At 36.2% G+C, this 16,439-nt stretch overlaps 2 protein-coding genes across 5 annotated transcripts in view; one reads left to right on the top strand and one right to left on the bottom strand.

Annotated features, from left to right (window-relative positions):
* Nucleotides 1-350: 350 nt before the first annotated feature.
* The window catches only part of LOC131067288 (WAT1-related protein At3g02690, chloroplastic), a 67,648-nt gene continuing 51,559 nt past the window's right edge, over nt 351-16,439 (bottom strand). The window contains exons 4-8 of one of the 3 annotated variants that reach the window (XR_009358430.1): nt 8,955-9,146; nt 4,576-4,747; nt 2,177-2,233; nt 1,980-2,051; nt 1,794-1,834 (exon numbers count right to left, since the gene is read on the bottom strand). Coding sequence is in view for 2 of the 3 variants with exons in the window: in XM_058002241.2 (XP_057858224.1) it covers nt 1,065-1,179; nt 1,774-1,834; nt 4,576-4,747; nt 8,955-9,146 (540 nt within the window). In the remaining variant the exon portion in view is untranslated. Of the gene's footprint in view, nt 1,180-1,773; nt 1,835-1,979; nt 2,234-4,575; nt 4,748-8,954; nt 9,147-16,439 lie in introns of those variants that run through there. The other 2 variants (XM_058002241.2, XM_059207971.1) reach the window with 2 other exon arrangements.
* On the top strand, nt 12,188-15,793 carry LOC131060732 (uncharacterized). 2 transcript variants are annotated; one of them, XM_059207970.1, is made up of 7 exons: nt 12,188-12,490; nt 12,772-13,417; nt 13,513-13,745; nt 13,840-13,992; nt 14,093-14,493; nt 14,647-15,052; nt 15,176-15,793. In XM_059207970.1, the coding sequence occupies exons 2-7, from the start codon at nt 12,804-12,806 to the stop codon at nt 15,661-15,663; spliced, it is 2,295 nt and encodes a 764-aa protein (XP_059063953.1). In that variant the 5' UTR covers nt 12,188-12,490; nt 12,772-12,803; the 3' UTR covers nt 15,664-15,793. The 2 variants fall into 2 exon arrangements, with proteins under 2 accessions (XP_059063953.1, XP_059063952.1); XM_059207969.1 differs by having other exon boundaries at nt 12,769-13,417.

Raw genomic sequence — 16,439 nt, 5'->3', positions numbered from 1 at the left:
AGAATAATGTAGTTGATCAAGAGGAGGTTGAGTGAAAGAGAGGGGTGAGGGTTTGTGAGATTGTTCATCATTGCGTGTTTTTTAATTGTTACGAAATCATATATTGGCAATTGTGCCTTTTGTTGTGCATTTCCTTATAGCTTGATAGTATGTACTAGTGCTTTTTAGTATATTCTTCAGCTATAGTTTATAGTAATCATGGCCATCTATAGCAATATTATATGAACAGCTGTTATGCTTTAAGGTTGAAGCCCCTATAGAAAGTCCAACTATTCTATCTTAAACGAAGCTTTTAATCTCCTTTCAGAAGTATGTCTCCAAGAAAAGCATAAGATACAAGAAAAAATCTCTAACTAATCAAATGCACTGGCCAAAAAAAGTTGTATTCAAAGAAACAGATCCACAATAAGTTATCCTTCAATACAAGTTCTTGATCTTATAATAGTTTCTGTCATCATCTTTCATAAAACAAGTTTGTGAGGTTCATATGCATTCATGGCTGCTACATTGCTCAATGCCATTGTTCAAATGATGACTGTTCAAGGATCAAAGCCTCAAATTCCCAGCCCAACTCCTGCATCTTTCCTGACAAATTCCCAGTCCAGCTCCTGCATCTTTCCTGACATAAATTCCTGGACCAATTCCTTCATCTTTCCTGACAGTATGACTATGAACTAATCATCTTTACTTGATGCAGAAATCTAATTAATAAGCTCTATCAGAAACATTTTGTGAAACACCATGGACTACATCTGTAATAGAAATATATCCTTAGGACTTATATATACATACTTCTGAAATAGAAATATATCCTTAGGACTTATATACACATACTGGTAAATTTTGAACTCAATTTGTCATTATGGTATTACTGTTTTGCATGCAGGTTCAACGACTTTGTGTATGTGTTCCTCAAGCATAAGAAGTTGCATGATATAAGGGTATTGCTTCTTCTATTTCTTTTGTAGATCTCCAAATGCAAGTATATAAAACATGCTCAAATGCTGTCAATGAATTTGAACAGTTAGTCCCAATCTGGAATTAACCTGCATTAAATTTCTTGGTTATTCACTTTCTGCTTGAACTTTAGCCCGTGAATTAACCAGGTAGATGGCAACAACTGTTATCAGTGCCCCTAGCAACTGAATTGGAGAAAATGTCTCGTCCAAGAAGAAATATCTGTTATCAAAAAACAGTAATAAAGGTCAGTCAGAATAATAAGCTCCATTCAAGCCTTAAGCATTATACTTGTAATTTTTAATATCTGCCTTAGGTTTGGATTAACTGGATAATTTTAAAATTTAAGGAATAGAAGGGAAAGAAAAGAATGGTGAAATGGAACCAAAGAAGGTGGGAAATGGTGCAAAAGATCTTAAATACTTCAGCAGTACTAAAATTCCAACCACCTAATAAATTTTCAGGAATAAAAGAAAAATAGCCAGTGTTAAACTTGGAGGTTGAAACATGCAGACTCATTCAGGAAATTTTCATCCAAGGAGATCACATACACTTAGTATCTGAAGAAATATACTAACTAAAAAAAATTGTAGTCCATACCTGAGAAACTGTATAAGTTTATAGCCATTAAAATATTGTATACAAAAGCTTGAGTGATGGTTTCAGCTATTTTCATCTTCAAATTACTTTTAAAAATAACTTCTGATCAATGGAAGTGGAAAATTCATTTGAAAGGAAAGTGGAATACAATTGGCAAAAATATTAAGTATCAAAGACTCAAAAAAATCCATCACCCAATAAGGTTTAAAGGCTTACCCAAATATAGAAGCAAACATTGGCGTAAGAAATGTCAAGGAACTCAATTTGGTCAAGCTACCTGCACGGTTCAAAAAGCATTTCAAAGCTTTAATAGTATCAAAGATGTTTCAGATTTTTGCACAGCTACAAAGCATTTCAGAGCTTCAATAGTATCAAAGATGTTTCTGATTTTTTGCTCTTCTTTTTAGAAAGCAAACTATTACTTTAAATTAATAAAGTCTCTATGAAGTCAGAAGATGGATCCACTGAGACTTAACATCCACGCAAACCATCATCTGAGATAATCACAAAAACCAAAATTGTAATATTGTAAAGGACAATGCCCCAGAAAGCATAAAGTGATGAATAGATAATTCCAGATGGGAAAACAGAGAGTGACAGAAACTCTAGGAGAACTCAGATGTATTAAGGACCTAAGATGAAAGTACACTGTCAAATATTTTGGACTTCCAAAGCCCTGTACCAGAGATTTGAAAAACAAAATAAGAAAAGACTCCAGACTTGTAATCCAATATTACCAAATGATTTCCAACAAAATACTGGAGCATAAGTAAGAAAATAGTAGACACAGTTATCAACTTTTCCAGCAAATGTTTTATCTGAAAAATATGTTTTTGTAAAATTTAGCTGTACCTGATATTATGTCATTTACATATCCAACAGAGACGTCATCTACAAGTTTTATGGTTGAAAGACTTAAGAGAAATTTGTGTTGCTGATAAACAAGGTCAAGCTATGCATACAAATTCAGTAACTCCTGCCACATTGACAGTCAGATTGTGCATAGAAGGCTTTAATTAATAATTTCTAACATTCACAGCATTCGATGGGCATATGCAGACTCTCTCATTTTTGGGACAGTTCAGCAAGTATTATTTGGAGACAACTGAGCTACATTTTCTCACGCAACATGTTCCAAAGATAAAAAGAAATTACCTTAGCTTGCAAGATGCATAACATCTTCCTAATGGCACCTGATTGATTGATGTGCATCACAGGAGCCATCCAACAATGCTTTGTAATATTGTATCATAGTAGCTTCAATTCAACAAAACCAAAACACTAAGACAACTTGGACATACAAAGACAAATAGATTACTTGTTTTAATCCTTTTATTGGAACATTATGCTATCATGAATTGATACAGGAACATACATGGGCTAAACAGCAATCTTGCTTCACTCAAGAAAAATTGGTGAGTTGCAGAAAGAACCAGCAATGGGATTTGTTCCATAGCGGTGACTTTATCTGTAGAAATTCAGTGTGTGGCAGCCTTCCAGTTGTGGAAAGCCACCTGCAAAAACTCGACTCTTTACAAAGAGGAGCATCATGAAGATGTCATAGGCAGGGTAATGATAACATAGAAAATACAAAACATTTTCTATTAGTTAATATTTAAACAAGTACATAAATTGTTATGTATTACCTCATTTATTCAACTAGATAACAAATACTATTATTGAAATACTAGAAAAGCAACTACTACATTGCATTTGTTATATTATAATATACTCTTTATTATTTTTCAATTAAATATTAAATATAGACTTAAAATTAACTACAGATTTAATAATGTTTTTAATATTTATTGCACTCCCAACGAAAAATTAACTGTATTTTTTAATGGTTAATGTTTGCCCTAGTTTCAAGTTCAACTATCTTAACTGTGTTTTTTAATGTTCATGCTTACCCTGGTTTAAAGTTGCAATTAACAAGGAAAAAAATGGCATGAAATGTTTGTGTTTAATAAAACAATATCCATAAAAAAATGAACTTGAATCATCAACCATTCACTGCTGCAAATAGATGAAATGCGTCTTTCGCTTAACCACAAAACTAGAAAAAAACCTTTTGCATTCGCATCTCGTGGAACAAAAAAATGAGGAAAGTCATCGAATGGGTCGGTGAAATGCTTCATTTTAGGTTTTTTTTTTTTTTTTTTAAAGTCAGACCAAACTTAGAATAGGATTGGAAACGCCACATCACTACTCAAATTGTGTGGGTAATGAGAAGATTTTGACGGATTTGTTTTGGCAACCAATAAATTAATTCCTAAACGGATCCACAGGCATTTCAGTTCAGATTCCAATTCTGGGATGTTCACAACTTCACATATGGAATCGCCAAGGAAGTACGCCAATTCAGCAATGTAGCTATAATAATGAGAGAATGTTGTGGGTGTTGTCCAAAGTGACAACACACCCTAGGGGCCCCAATATTTAACTTTTTTCTTGTTTTTCCAGTTTCTCTAATTCATAATGTTGTCTCTTTTGTGAGGGTTAGTGCACCCAATGACTATTAATTATGAGATACATGAATGATGGTTAATGATGATATTGCTGTTAGAAAGTGTATTACTGGTAATTCTGTTAAACACTAGTGTTTCTGATTTTCAGATAGGGATTTAAGGACTAATGTAGTGTTCCTTTTAGGGCTATTTGGGTTCGGCTTTTCCTTCAAATCCATATTTAGCTCCAATGTACTGTTGGAAAGCCTCAAGACATCTGTTACATTAGTTTGTTTTTTCTTATATATATAATATAAATATTGCTTTTAACTGTTTTTCAAAAAATATATCATTATTATGACATAATGATTGAAAACCATAAGTAGGCTTAATCATTGATATCCATACTTAGACCTAATCATTGAGAACCATACCCCCTCAAACTAATTAGTTGCCAAAACATTTTGACACATCCAATGTGTTTAAGTTGCATAATCATGTAGTTTATATATGCTGAAAAGCAGCACAGTAAGAATTTACACATGCAGACAATCAAGGATGAGTAAGACACCTCTAGTTGCATTGTAAAAGTAAACACCGTAGCTAATGGCACTCCCAAATATAGAGGTGTATGTGAGAGCCAACCAATCACTGAGTTCAAGTTCTTGAATGCTTCCGTTCAAGGCAGGATCATGTTGAATTACTGACAATGCCAACAAAGGAAGCCCTCCTATAATCATGTGCTGCAAGTCAGAATCAGAATAAATCAACCCAATATACATATGTAGACTTTATTTTACAATATATTTTCTAAGAAAACAATTATATCAAGACACGCATGAACAAAAAGACAAGGATAAATTAGATATGTGGTGCTGAAATACAAATAAAATTGTTGTCAAGATCAGGAAGAATTATTATGGTAAAAAACTAAAAATAAAAAATGCAAACTAAACTCCACTAAGGATGCATTTATCTCACTTTCAAATTTATTAGGAATTAATAGTTGTTACAGAAGTGCTTTGACATAAATTTAAGACAAAAAAACATATGGCGATTTGTCGTTAGCATATTGTTTCCACTAATCAGGTTTGTCAATTGGTATTACTATTTCCACAGTGTTTGCTAAATTTTTCTATTAAACATATACTTGAATTGGCCATATTTACAAATTTACAAATATTTATGGTTGCATTGATTAACCCATTACAACTCAATCAAACATTAACAAATAACATGAATACCCTATTGCAGGGCAAGGAAAGAAGATATGGGTGGCATTGATCTCTCAGGTGGGTGCTGCTATAGGGTGCTGTGGGGGTGTGGATGAATGAGGAGACTATCCACTCTAATGTTTTCTTTCTTTTTCTGGTTCCTGGCTGCTTTTGGCTTCTCTTGGCCCATCAGTTTTTGACATGTTTTTGGTAGTTCTGTTTTCCTCACTGCTTGTTTTACTTGTGTTAGCTTCATCCCTTTCATTGTCGTTTTGTTTTACCTAGTAAGATATTGATGTTTAGTTAGTCCTTTGGTCTTGGCTGGCCTTGGGCTGGTATGGGCTTTGTCCCTTGTCATAGGCCTTTCACTGTATGGTGTTATTATCTGCATGGGTGTCAGCTCAAACAGAATCCCCCCATAAATTATCAAAAAATCAGTTATTACCCATTAATTTTTAACTCATCGGTTTTACTTTGTGATCTGCACTGAAATACTTCAAGTATGATTCCATACAACAGAAATTAACTGTCAGACCTGCTACAAGGACCCTACAAATCTGCTGTGCTGGCCAAAAAAATAAAGCTTTACGTTGTTGACCATTAAAGGTTGCTACATCCATTCAATTGCCATACAAGCTGTTAACTGCTGACTGAAAACTCTGCTACATTGACTAGATTATGTATACCATGACTTCCAACCTGGAGAATAAATGAAATGAGATAAAAGAAATTTAATGAATAAAAGAGTTAAAGTTAATAATTATGTACAAAGAGTTGGATTCTTTGGATGAAGATAGTAAATTTGAAAGATATAGAAGTAACCCTAAAGCATATTTGCAGCTCTGCAATCCACTGCCACTGGAGCACAATACAGTTGTGGAGCTTGAGCAGGAAAAGTCAATCGATAAGGAGAATGTATTTCTAATATACGGATGGGGAGGATCATAGCTTGGCAAAGGAAGACAATAGTGTTGGTGTTGGAAATAAGCCACACCCGGACCGACAATGGACTGGTCCAAGAGGGGCCAGTAGCTCAGTGGTAGAGCACTCCAGCAGCGTATGGAAGGTCCTAGGTTCGAGTCCTAGCTGGTCCATGTCTCAACATGGTATCAGAGCCAGGTCCAGGCTAGGAGCCCCAAGCACACGAGAGGTGTGGCTTAAGGGGGGGTGTTGGTGTTGGAAATAAGCCACACCCAGACCGACAATGGACTGGTCCAAGAGGGGCCAGTAGCTCAGTGGTAGAGCACTCCAGCAGCGTATGGAAGGTCCTAGGTTCGAGTCCTAACTGGTCCATGTCTCAACAAATAGCATTCTCCAAGAGGTACCTCTTGTTGGTAAAAAATACGGTGCCAATTACTCCAAACAAGATGTAGGGAGGAGGGAAATGCAAACAGGTGTCAAGGCAATGTATGGGCCATGTTATGCAGAGATAGCGAGCAAGCATGCCAAAGGTAAGGAGAGAAAGATGCCATGGCCACAACATAAAAGTTTGGAGACAAAGATAGGGTTTGGTAATCTCAAATAGCAATTCTCTGGAACTCAAATAGGAAGAAATAGAAGAGATGGAGCATTACTCAAAAATGGGATTAATAGGAAGGTTCAATTCTCTATGGCCTATAGGAGTGGATTTCTCATGAAAGGTTTTGGATGGTCATAACTCTTTCCTTACCTATGTGTTTTGGGAAGACATGTTACCTAATGACTCATAAATACATAGTTGAGTAGAGCAGGATAAGATAGCTTGCATTACCTCTAGCACAAAATCTCATTCTAGAATTTTGATCTATGAATGGTTCTTTTCAATGATATTCTTTCCACAAAATTGTTCAAAGAGGTATGTATCTATGGGCACATAAAGTTGTTCCTCTAACACAAAATCCACTTTAAAGACTAACAGCTCTTGCAATTCCAAATATTTTCACCTATAATTGTACTCTTTTAAGAAACATATATGCAAATTTAACCAAACAATTGCATATTACATCAGGTTCTTGAGAAGGATGATCATTTATTTGTATATTTGATTAATTTGCTAAAAGCAAAATCTTGATTATGTCCTTTGTTGTGAGCATTCTTTTCGCGTTATAGCTATCACAAATGAACCCTGTATAAGGAAATTGTTCCCCATACCCTAAGTAGAAGATAGACAGCTTTTTACTGCACTTATTATTCTTTCAGTCTATTGTTGAGGGGGGGCTGAAACGGCTATATGTAATCAACACAAAGTCATCTCATTTCTCAATATTTTTGCACTGAATTTTCCATGCTTTGCTACCATTCTGTAGGCATCTTCATCTTTCCATGTTATATTAATGCATCTTCTATATGATATTTTTTACCATAAATTTTAAAGATGATTTTAAATCTAATTATTATCTGAGTATAACCTGAATGCATGCATTGTTGCAGCTTGCATCATATAAGACAAAGGACCTATTCTATAGTACGACTAAACCTATGCATTACGGAAAAATTATGCTTGTTGATAAAACAAGGTGAAGTGAAGCATTTGCATGACATAAAAGGTCCGATGGCCTTTGCTGGTTATTTATCACTAGTTTGTGTGTGCGAGGCCTTTCATACCAATGGTAAAAAAACTTTGATTATATAATTCTAACTTCTTATAAATCAATCACCATTGGACTTGGCAAAAATGTTATACATATGAAAATTTATATGTTTAAACATTGTATGCAATTTATCCAGAAAAAATGAGAAACAATAATAAGCTGCAAAGATTACGAAAAACATTGATATTTATGTATATATCCATTTTTTATTGTTTTTGTAGATACATGTCAGTATCATGCAAGGTCAACATTGGTTTGTTACCAGGCATAAAAAAATGGCTTCGGTAATGAGAAAATTTGACTTGGGATGAGGGACAAGCCTCTCTCCGACATGAACTCCACTATAAATGCATGCATATTCATGGGCATGCGTGTTTCCCTTTGGGTAAGGGGTCAGGGACACTAAGGAGAAGAATCATGTACCCATAAAATTACAATATTGTGATGCTGAGAGTAAGCCACTGCTAGTTAGAGGATGGTAATATCCATAAGGTGTAACGATAGGTGTAGCGGGTCATGAAATGCATTTTATAAGACCTAGGCCACCATGATAATAGTAGGAGTGGAAAGACAATACATTGTTCCACTCAATTCTGCACAGTATTTTACTCTTGTACTGTGCGAATCATGCAGTCTTAAAAGCAATTTTTGCTTGGGCACTAAACTTTCTCAGGGAAGTCACAGAAGTAGCAAAATAGTATCATTGTTAGTCCATTTAATTTCAATTGTTATTTTGATTACTCCAAAAGAAAGAAAAAGCCTTTAATACAGTTGGTATTAAAAAAATGTAGATAGCCTTTGACAGTCAATAGGGAAACAAAATATCCACACATTCAAACATAAAATAAAAGGGAGACGAAAAGAAGGGTATTGAAATGTATAGAAAATACAACAAAGAAAACTGAGAGATTGAAAATGCAAATGTCATAGTAAGACACTGGAGTAGGCTTTGTGTTACAATTATATTAATCTTTATTCTCCTATTAATGAAAGGGCTTCCCTAGAATATAATGCCTTTAATTAATATCTTCAAAATATAGTTGCACAAACAACAACACTCATTGCAACTTCACGAAGTTCATTCTCCCATATAGATCCACATAGTTTGGAATTGCTATAGTTTTTAAGTATTTAGATGATTTTATTGGTACAGCTTTGAAACATACCCATCCTGTGGCCATAACAGGATCAGAATACTTGCACACCCAACGGACCATGACAGTTCCTACAGCCATGCTTTGAGCTGCAAGAAGCATCCACCACTCCCCACTTCCCCAAAGAGATGAAAAATTTTGTTCAAAAACTGCATTTTGAAATGCCATTGTTTCAGAGAAATCAATACCATTAAGTGTAGGAACCTGCCAATGAAACAAATCAATAGTTAGATGAATATGAATAAGTACAGATATAAGTTAAATGGTCTACATAGTTTATGCTTTTAGATCTATTTTTATATTCTTCAGGGTTCATCAATCTGTGTGTAATGGTATTAACTGCTCTGCTGAATTACTAATTGTCGAGATTCCTTTAAAAATTGCGTAAAGCAAACAATGTGAAAAATCAGATACAGTGGAGTGATAGCATGATTTTATTTCAGAATCAGCTCATTATTGCAAAATGATATCTTACTAAAGCATATATAGAATGAATCAGCTTTTGTGCTTCAAGTATGATAAAGAGCTTCACTATTCCGTAGCCTTTTCAATATTTTTATCTTCTTAACAAACCCTGTAGAATAGTTGAGAATGTCAACAGTTGCCTTCTTTTATATAGTGCAGGAGAAAAATATTACATGATGACACATGGAACAGTTTTCTTACTATCCATCCATATATTCTACTGCTCTGTAAATTCGTAGCCTGAAATAGAGTTTGTCCACATTATCACTAACCCAATCAAAGTTGGGCAGCTCTCAATATTTAACTTATCATTGTTAAAATAGGATTAAATTTATATCAGACTAATATTATTTGTTCAATGCGCAGATTTAATATCGAGAATTCTAATCCTTCAAGATGAAAGTCAACAATATTTAATGGTGCTGGAGTTTAATTTCTAACACTGTATTTGCTGATTCAATGGAGAGAGCATAATTTTCGATTTCTATTATTTTCTCCTTTGAAATCAGTTTGTATTTATATCTTCAATAGGGGCACGTTATGTGGGGACATGACTCCACAACGTGGAGGCATGTCCACACACAACGTGTCCCAAGGGATGTGTTTGCCTAAAGATTTGTTAACTATCATTTAACTAATTCACAAACACAACCGCCGATTTATTTATAAGTTCAATACTAATAAATGCGAACATGAATGTTTGATCAATCAATACGATCATGCAACCTTGAACTCGTTGGATGCCTTGGATATCCTTCCACAATTCAAGGCAGGAGAAAAGACAAGGATCTGATCACATACATATCAGAATGGAGATTCGTTCAGGCATAGAAAGACGGCATGAAATATGATTATGTTTTATTCACACAAGAATGAAGTATGTGTGTATGTATGTCAGTTCACATGGTGGACTGACATACATACATACATACATGTTTATGTAGGATTCATATTAATTCGTCATTCCAACGTCTGACCAATGCTATCATTCATCAACACTCCCTCTTAGCTAGGGAAGATGATTAAGTATGGAGATATCACCTAACTCGTGATATTGAAAGATGAATTAAGAACATCAAGTCACATGACATTCTTCACATAAACATCCTAGTTATGATATGTGCACTGAAATCACGTCTCGTGATGTCTATCATAACAGGTCATGGCGTTTCGATGGATATTACGTCACATAATACCCACCATGATCATCTCACAAGAAGCATAATGATATTCAACTGACATCAAGTCTCGTGATATCTATCACTAAGCCCAAGAGATATAAACTATCATGACATGTCCATGAATATCAAGTCACATGATATTCATCATGATAGTGGATAGATCCTTGTAAAGTCGTCACCTTACAATAATCAATACAGGTGTTCATTATTTGAAAGATCGTCACCTTTCAATAATGTACACAGGGCAGGCCCATAAGTCATCGAGTCACACATATGACAAAAGAGTTTACACTTTAAACATCTTTATTTATATTAATACAATAGAAATTTAGAAATTATTTCAATAACTTACATTTCAATCATACCAAGTTTCTTCCTGAAGTATTCAACTTTTACTCTGGGGAGAGGTTTGGTAAGAATGTCAGCCGTTTGATCACTTGTATTAATATACTCCATCTGGATCACATTCCTTTCTACCATGTCTCTCACATAGTGGTAAGGAATCTCTATATGCTTCAATCTATCATGGAACACTAGATTTACAAACAATTTGATGCAACTTTGATTGTCACAGTGGATGATAGTAGGCTTTAGAGGCTCTCCAAATAATCCCAAAAGTAGTTTTCGAAGCCATACTGCTTCTCTAGCTCCCAAAGATGTTGCAATGTATTCGGCTTCTGTTGAGCTTTGTGCTACTGAAGACTGTTTTCTGCATATCCAAGAAATCATAGCTGATCCCAAACTGAAGCAACATCCTAATGTGCTTTTCCGATCAGTCACACTTCCAGCCCAATCGGAATCAGAGTAACCATGTAGATTTAGATTATCATTTTTATATTTGAGTCCAAGTCCAATAGTACCTTGAAGGTACCTTAATAACAAGATGTATTTCTCGAGGTTCACACATAAACTGGCTCAAGGCATTCACCGCATAGCAAATATTTGGTCGAGTGTTAACCAGGTACATCGATGACCCAATTATCTGTCTGTAAAGAGTGGGGTTAGCAAGTCTGGATTCTGGTACTGCTTCTTTTAGTTTATGTAAGTTGGTTTCCATGGGTGTTGACATAGGTCTGCAGTCCCACATTCCAAATCTTTTCAGAATATCTATGGTGTATTTCCCTTGATATAGAAAAATACCATCTGGTTTCTGCCAAACTTTCAATCCAAGGAAGTAATGTAAATTGCCCAAGTCTTTCATATCAAATTCTGATGCCAGGTCCTTCTTACATTGAATAATATGATCTTCTCCAGTAATTAGCAGATCATCAACATATAGGATAAGTATCAATATATCACCATTAATTACTTTAAAATAAAGATTTGGATCTGCATCATTTTTGGTGAACCCTAGACCCAACAAATAGTTGTCGATCCTCTCATACCAAGCTCGGGGAGCCTGTTTAAGTCCCTATAAAGCTTTCTTTAATTTGCACCAGAGTCCCCAAACTCGCCGCGAGTCAGGCGAGTTCGCCGAGTTGGCGAGTCGAGCCAACCTCGGCGAGTTTTGCCGACTCGCCGCTCGGACTCGGCGAGTTTTGGGCAAAACTCGCCTGACTCGCGAGTCAGGCGAGTTTTGCCAAAACTCGCCGAGTCCGAGGTCCAGGACTCGGCCGCGCGATAGGCATAATTCGAACTTAAAAAAACAAAAAAAAAAAGAGCTTTTTCATTTGTTTTTTTTTTCCATTCTCTTTGGTATAACCCTAAAAGGTCTTTTAATTGTTATTTGTGAGAAGAAGAGAGGAAAAGTGAGAGAGAGGAAGGAAAACAAGAGGCCATAGGTTTGCAATCAGCAAGGAAGAAGAGCATCAAGGAGACCACAAATCACATTGGGGAGGCCATAGGCTTGCATTGAGAGCATCAAGGAGTCCAAAGCAAGACTTCTCAACTCATTTGAAAGAGGTAAGGTAGATTTTGCTTGTTTTTTTAAGTATGTTAATGGATTTTTTTCATTTGTTTGTTAATTTTTTTTTAGTTTAACAGTTAACTTTCCAAATCTTGAATGTTTTTATTTTTTTAGCTTAATTACAATGAGAGAAGTAGAATAATGGCAAAGTGCAAACCCTACATTTTTTTAGAAAAAAATTGTGAACATGTATTTACAATTTTATTTTTTTTTAAAGTAGGGTTTCCTGATTTTTTCTATTAGTTTATAACTTTATTAAATTTTCTTATTGCAGCAGCTTTCACGTTTAAAAAACATTCATTTTTCACAATGCCTAAAAAGGATGAGGCTTGGAAATATACTGAAGACTTTATTGGCAGACAAAAAAATCAAACAAAATGTTTTTTTTGTAAAGAAATTAATTTTGGTGGCATCAATAGATTTAAATACCATATTGCCGGCATACCTGGCCATGATATTGAGGTATGCAAATTACAAACTCCTGAGGCAAAACGTTTCTGTTATGTCCAATTAGAAACACATGAACAAGAAAAGTTAACCAAGAAGAGGCAATTGGAAGAGTTAAGTGCTATTGGCTCCCATGCACCCACATCCGCATCTGCATCCGCATCCGCATCCGCATCCACATCCGTAGGCTGTGTTGGAGAGGGTTCTTCCATGCCTCCCTTTCACCCTAGTGCTTTTGCTAGTGCTAGTGCTTCTGCTAGTGCTAGTGCTTCTACTTCTACTCCTCCTGGTGGCACTATTACCTTTGGCCCTAGAGTTCGGAAATCCAGGTTGGATAGTTATTTTGTGCCGCGTAGTACTCCTGGGGCACAACCCTCGCTTGAGGGTATGGGTTGGAACAAGGAGGTTCATGATGCTGCAAGAAAACAAATTTGCAAGTTTTGGTACTTTTGCAACATTCCATTTATTGCAGCCAGGTAATTCTTTTTGATTTGATTGCTTTAAGTTTAAAAGTAAATTTATAGTTTGAAGTTGAATTTTACTTTGTCTAATCATAATCTATTTGTGACAGGTCTCCTTATTGGCAAGGCATGGTAGATTCCATAACCATTTGTGGTGCGGGGTTTAAAGCCCCTACCGATGCTGAGTTAAGTGGCCCCCTCTTGTTACAAATGGTTGAGGATATGAAAGTTGAGCTAGAGGACCACCGACAGTCTTGGAGAGAAAAGGGTTGCACCATCATGACAGATGGTTGGACGGATAGGAGGAATAGAACACTCCTAAATTTTCTTGTTTCCTGCGGAGGTGATTGATTATGATTCATTCTAATTTGTACTTCCCTAAATGCATTGAATAAATTAAATTTTGATTTGTTGAAAGTTTGAAACTCTATTTTCAGGATCTACCATGTTCTTGAAATCTATTGATGCTTCCTCACATGTGAAAAATGCCACATACTTATGTGAGGCTATTGAGGAAGTCATACAAGAGGTGGGGGAAGAAAATGTGGTGCAGGTGGTGACAGATAATGCAGCAAGTTATGTTGCTGCAGGTAAATTTTGAACTTTTCAAGTCTTGATGGAGAGGCATCTATGATTATTTAAAATTTTCTTAACACATCAAAATTTCTAATTAACTTAAAATTGCTGCAGGTAAACTTTTGATGGAGAGGCACCCGAAAATTTTTTGGTCTCCTTGTGCGGCCCATTGCCTTGACCTCATGTTGGAGGATATTGGTAAGCTTGAATGGGTGAAATCAATAGTTGAAAGGGCCAAATATATCAGCAAGTTTATCTACAATCATGCATTGGTCCTTAGCATTATGAGGCAATACACGGGGCAAAAGGAGTTGGCTCGTCCAGGCATCACGAGGTTTGCCTCAAACTTCCTCACACTGAAATCCTTGATAAAATCAAAGGCGGCTTTGAGGCGTATGTTTGTTGGTGAGGAGTGGACTTCCTCATCCTATGCTACAACCACTGCAGGGATAGATGTGGTAAATTGCATTTTTGATGAGTCAGGTTTTTGGACCCCCTGTGGAGAAACCGTGCAGGTAAATTTATTACAATTTAACATTTAGTATCTACTATCTAGTATCTACTATTTAGTAATTTAATTTTAATTTATTAACAATTTAACTTTGCAATTTTTCTTTTTTTTTAATTTAATTTGTGACTTAATTGTTTTTGTTTAACATTATGTGTAGGTCACTGAGCCCCTCGTAGTTCTCCTACGAGTTGTTGATGGGGAGAAGCCCTCTATGGGCTATATATATGAGGGTATGGATAGGGCCAAGGAGGCCATTAGGTCCATATATGCAGGAGATGAGGATAAGTATGGCCCCATTTGGGAGATTATTGATAGGAGATGGCAGAACCAGCTTCACAGGCCCATCCATGCAGCAGCCTATTACCTCAATCCGGCATTTCGATTCCGTGATGACTTCAAGGCAGATGAGGAGGTTCTTAGTGGCCTGTATACAGTGGTTCAAAAGTTGTGTACTGATGGCACAGCCTCAAGAACAACGCTCCAGCTGGATAAATATAATAATCGAGAAGGGGCAATCTTCTCAAGCAGCATGTGCATAGAGGCTCGAACACAATTGCAGCCAGGTAGAAATATATGTAAACTTAAGATTCTTAAGTTTATGGCTTATGCATTTTAATTTTTGATTTTATAATCTAGCCTTAAAGTTGGAAATGAGTTTGATTTTTTTTTCTTTTTCGTTATTTCAGATAGATGGTGGCAAATGTTTGGGCCCTCAACCCCAAACCTTCAAAAAATTGCCATCCGTATTTTGAGCCAGCCATGCAGTGCTTCTGGATGTGAGCGCAATTGGTCAATGTTCGAGCACATCCATTCGAAGAGGCGTAATAGATTGTCTGTGGAGAGGTTGAATGATCTTGTTTTTGTTCATTACAACCTCCGTCTTAGGACCAGACAGATTTTGGACACTGACTCCTCTCCGATCACTTTAGCGGAGATCGATCCAGAGTCTGAGTGGATCACTGAGTCTACCGATCCCGTCTTCACTGAGGAGGACCATGAGTGGGTTGACCAGGCAGACAGAGAGGCTGAGGCTGTGGCTATGGCAGAGGAGGAGGATAGAGCACGATCCGGCATAGGCACCTCACAGGCGGAGACTATGGCTTCTCAGTCATCCAGGACCTACCTTAGACGCATTTGTAGGAGGCAGACAGACTACTCTGAGGCTCAGGATTAGCTAGAGCCTGAGCCATAGACTTGTTTTTGTTTACAGTTATATATATGTTTGGGAACATTTGATGTCATGGATTTTATATACATTTGACAACATTTATAACTCTATATATCTATGTTTTCTATTTCCTTCAGCTACAATTTACATTTCTACGCATGTGATGGATGTATGTTTATGTATGTGATCAAATCAGCTTCTATTTGATGATGTTATAGTGTCTTTAAGCTTTATTCAATAATGGGTGCATGAAACAAGTTTTAAATCGTTAAAAATCTCTAAATTTCAAGGGTTTTTTATTTTGCCGAGTCATAGCCGAGTCGTCGCCGAGTCATAGCCGAGTCACGAGTCGAGTCGGCCTTGCCGAGTCCGAGCCGAGTCCGAGTCTGGGAACTTTGATTTGCACACATGTGAAGCTGCATTATGAATCACAAAGCCCTCAGGTTGTTCTAGATAGACTTCCTCATCAATAGTCCCATTTAAGAATGCAATTTTCATGTCCATCTGATGGATCTTCCATCCTTTAGCAGCTACAATAACTATGATTGCTCTAACAGAAGTATACCGGGCAACAGGTGCAAATGTCTCTTCATAATTGATACCTTCTTTCTGTCAGAATCCTCTGGCAACAAAATGTGCTTTATGTTTCTCTATACTGCCATCTGCAGCATGTTTGATCTTGAAAAGCCATTTGGAGGAGACAACAGATTTCTCTTTTGGTCTAGGAAATATATCCTAAACATTATTCTTTAGAATGGATTGGTACTCTACTATCATAGCAT

The sequence above is a fragment of the Cryptomeria japonica genome, chromosome 7 (assembly GCF_030272615.1).
Source record: "Cryptomeria japonica chromosome 7, Sugi_1.0, whole genome shotgun sequence".
Lineage (NCBI taxonomy): Eukaryota > Viridiplantae > Streptophyta > Pinopsida > Cupressales > Cupressaceae > Cryptomeria > Cryptomeria japonica.
Note: the sequence above shows the minus strand (reverse complement) of the source record. Positions and strands in the feature narration are given on the sequence as shown.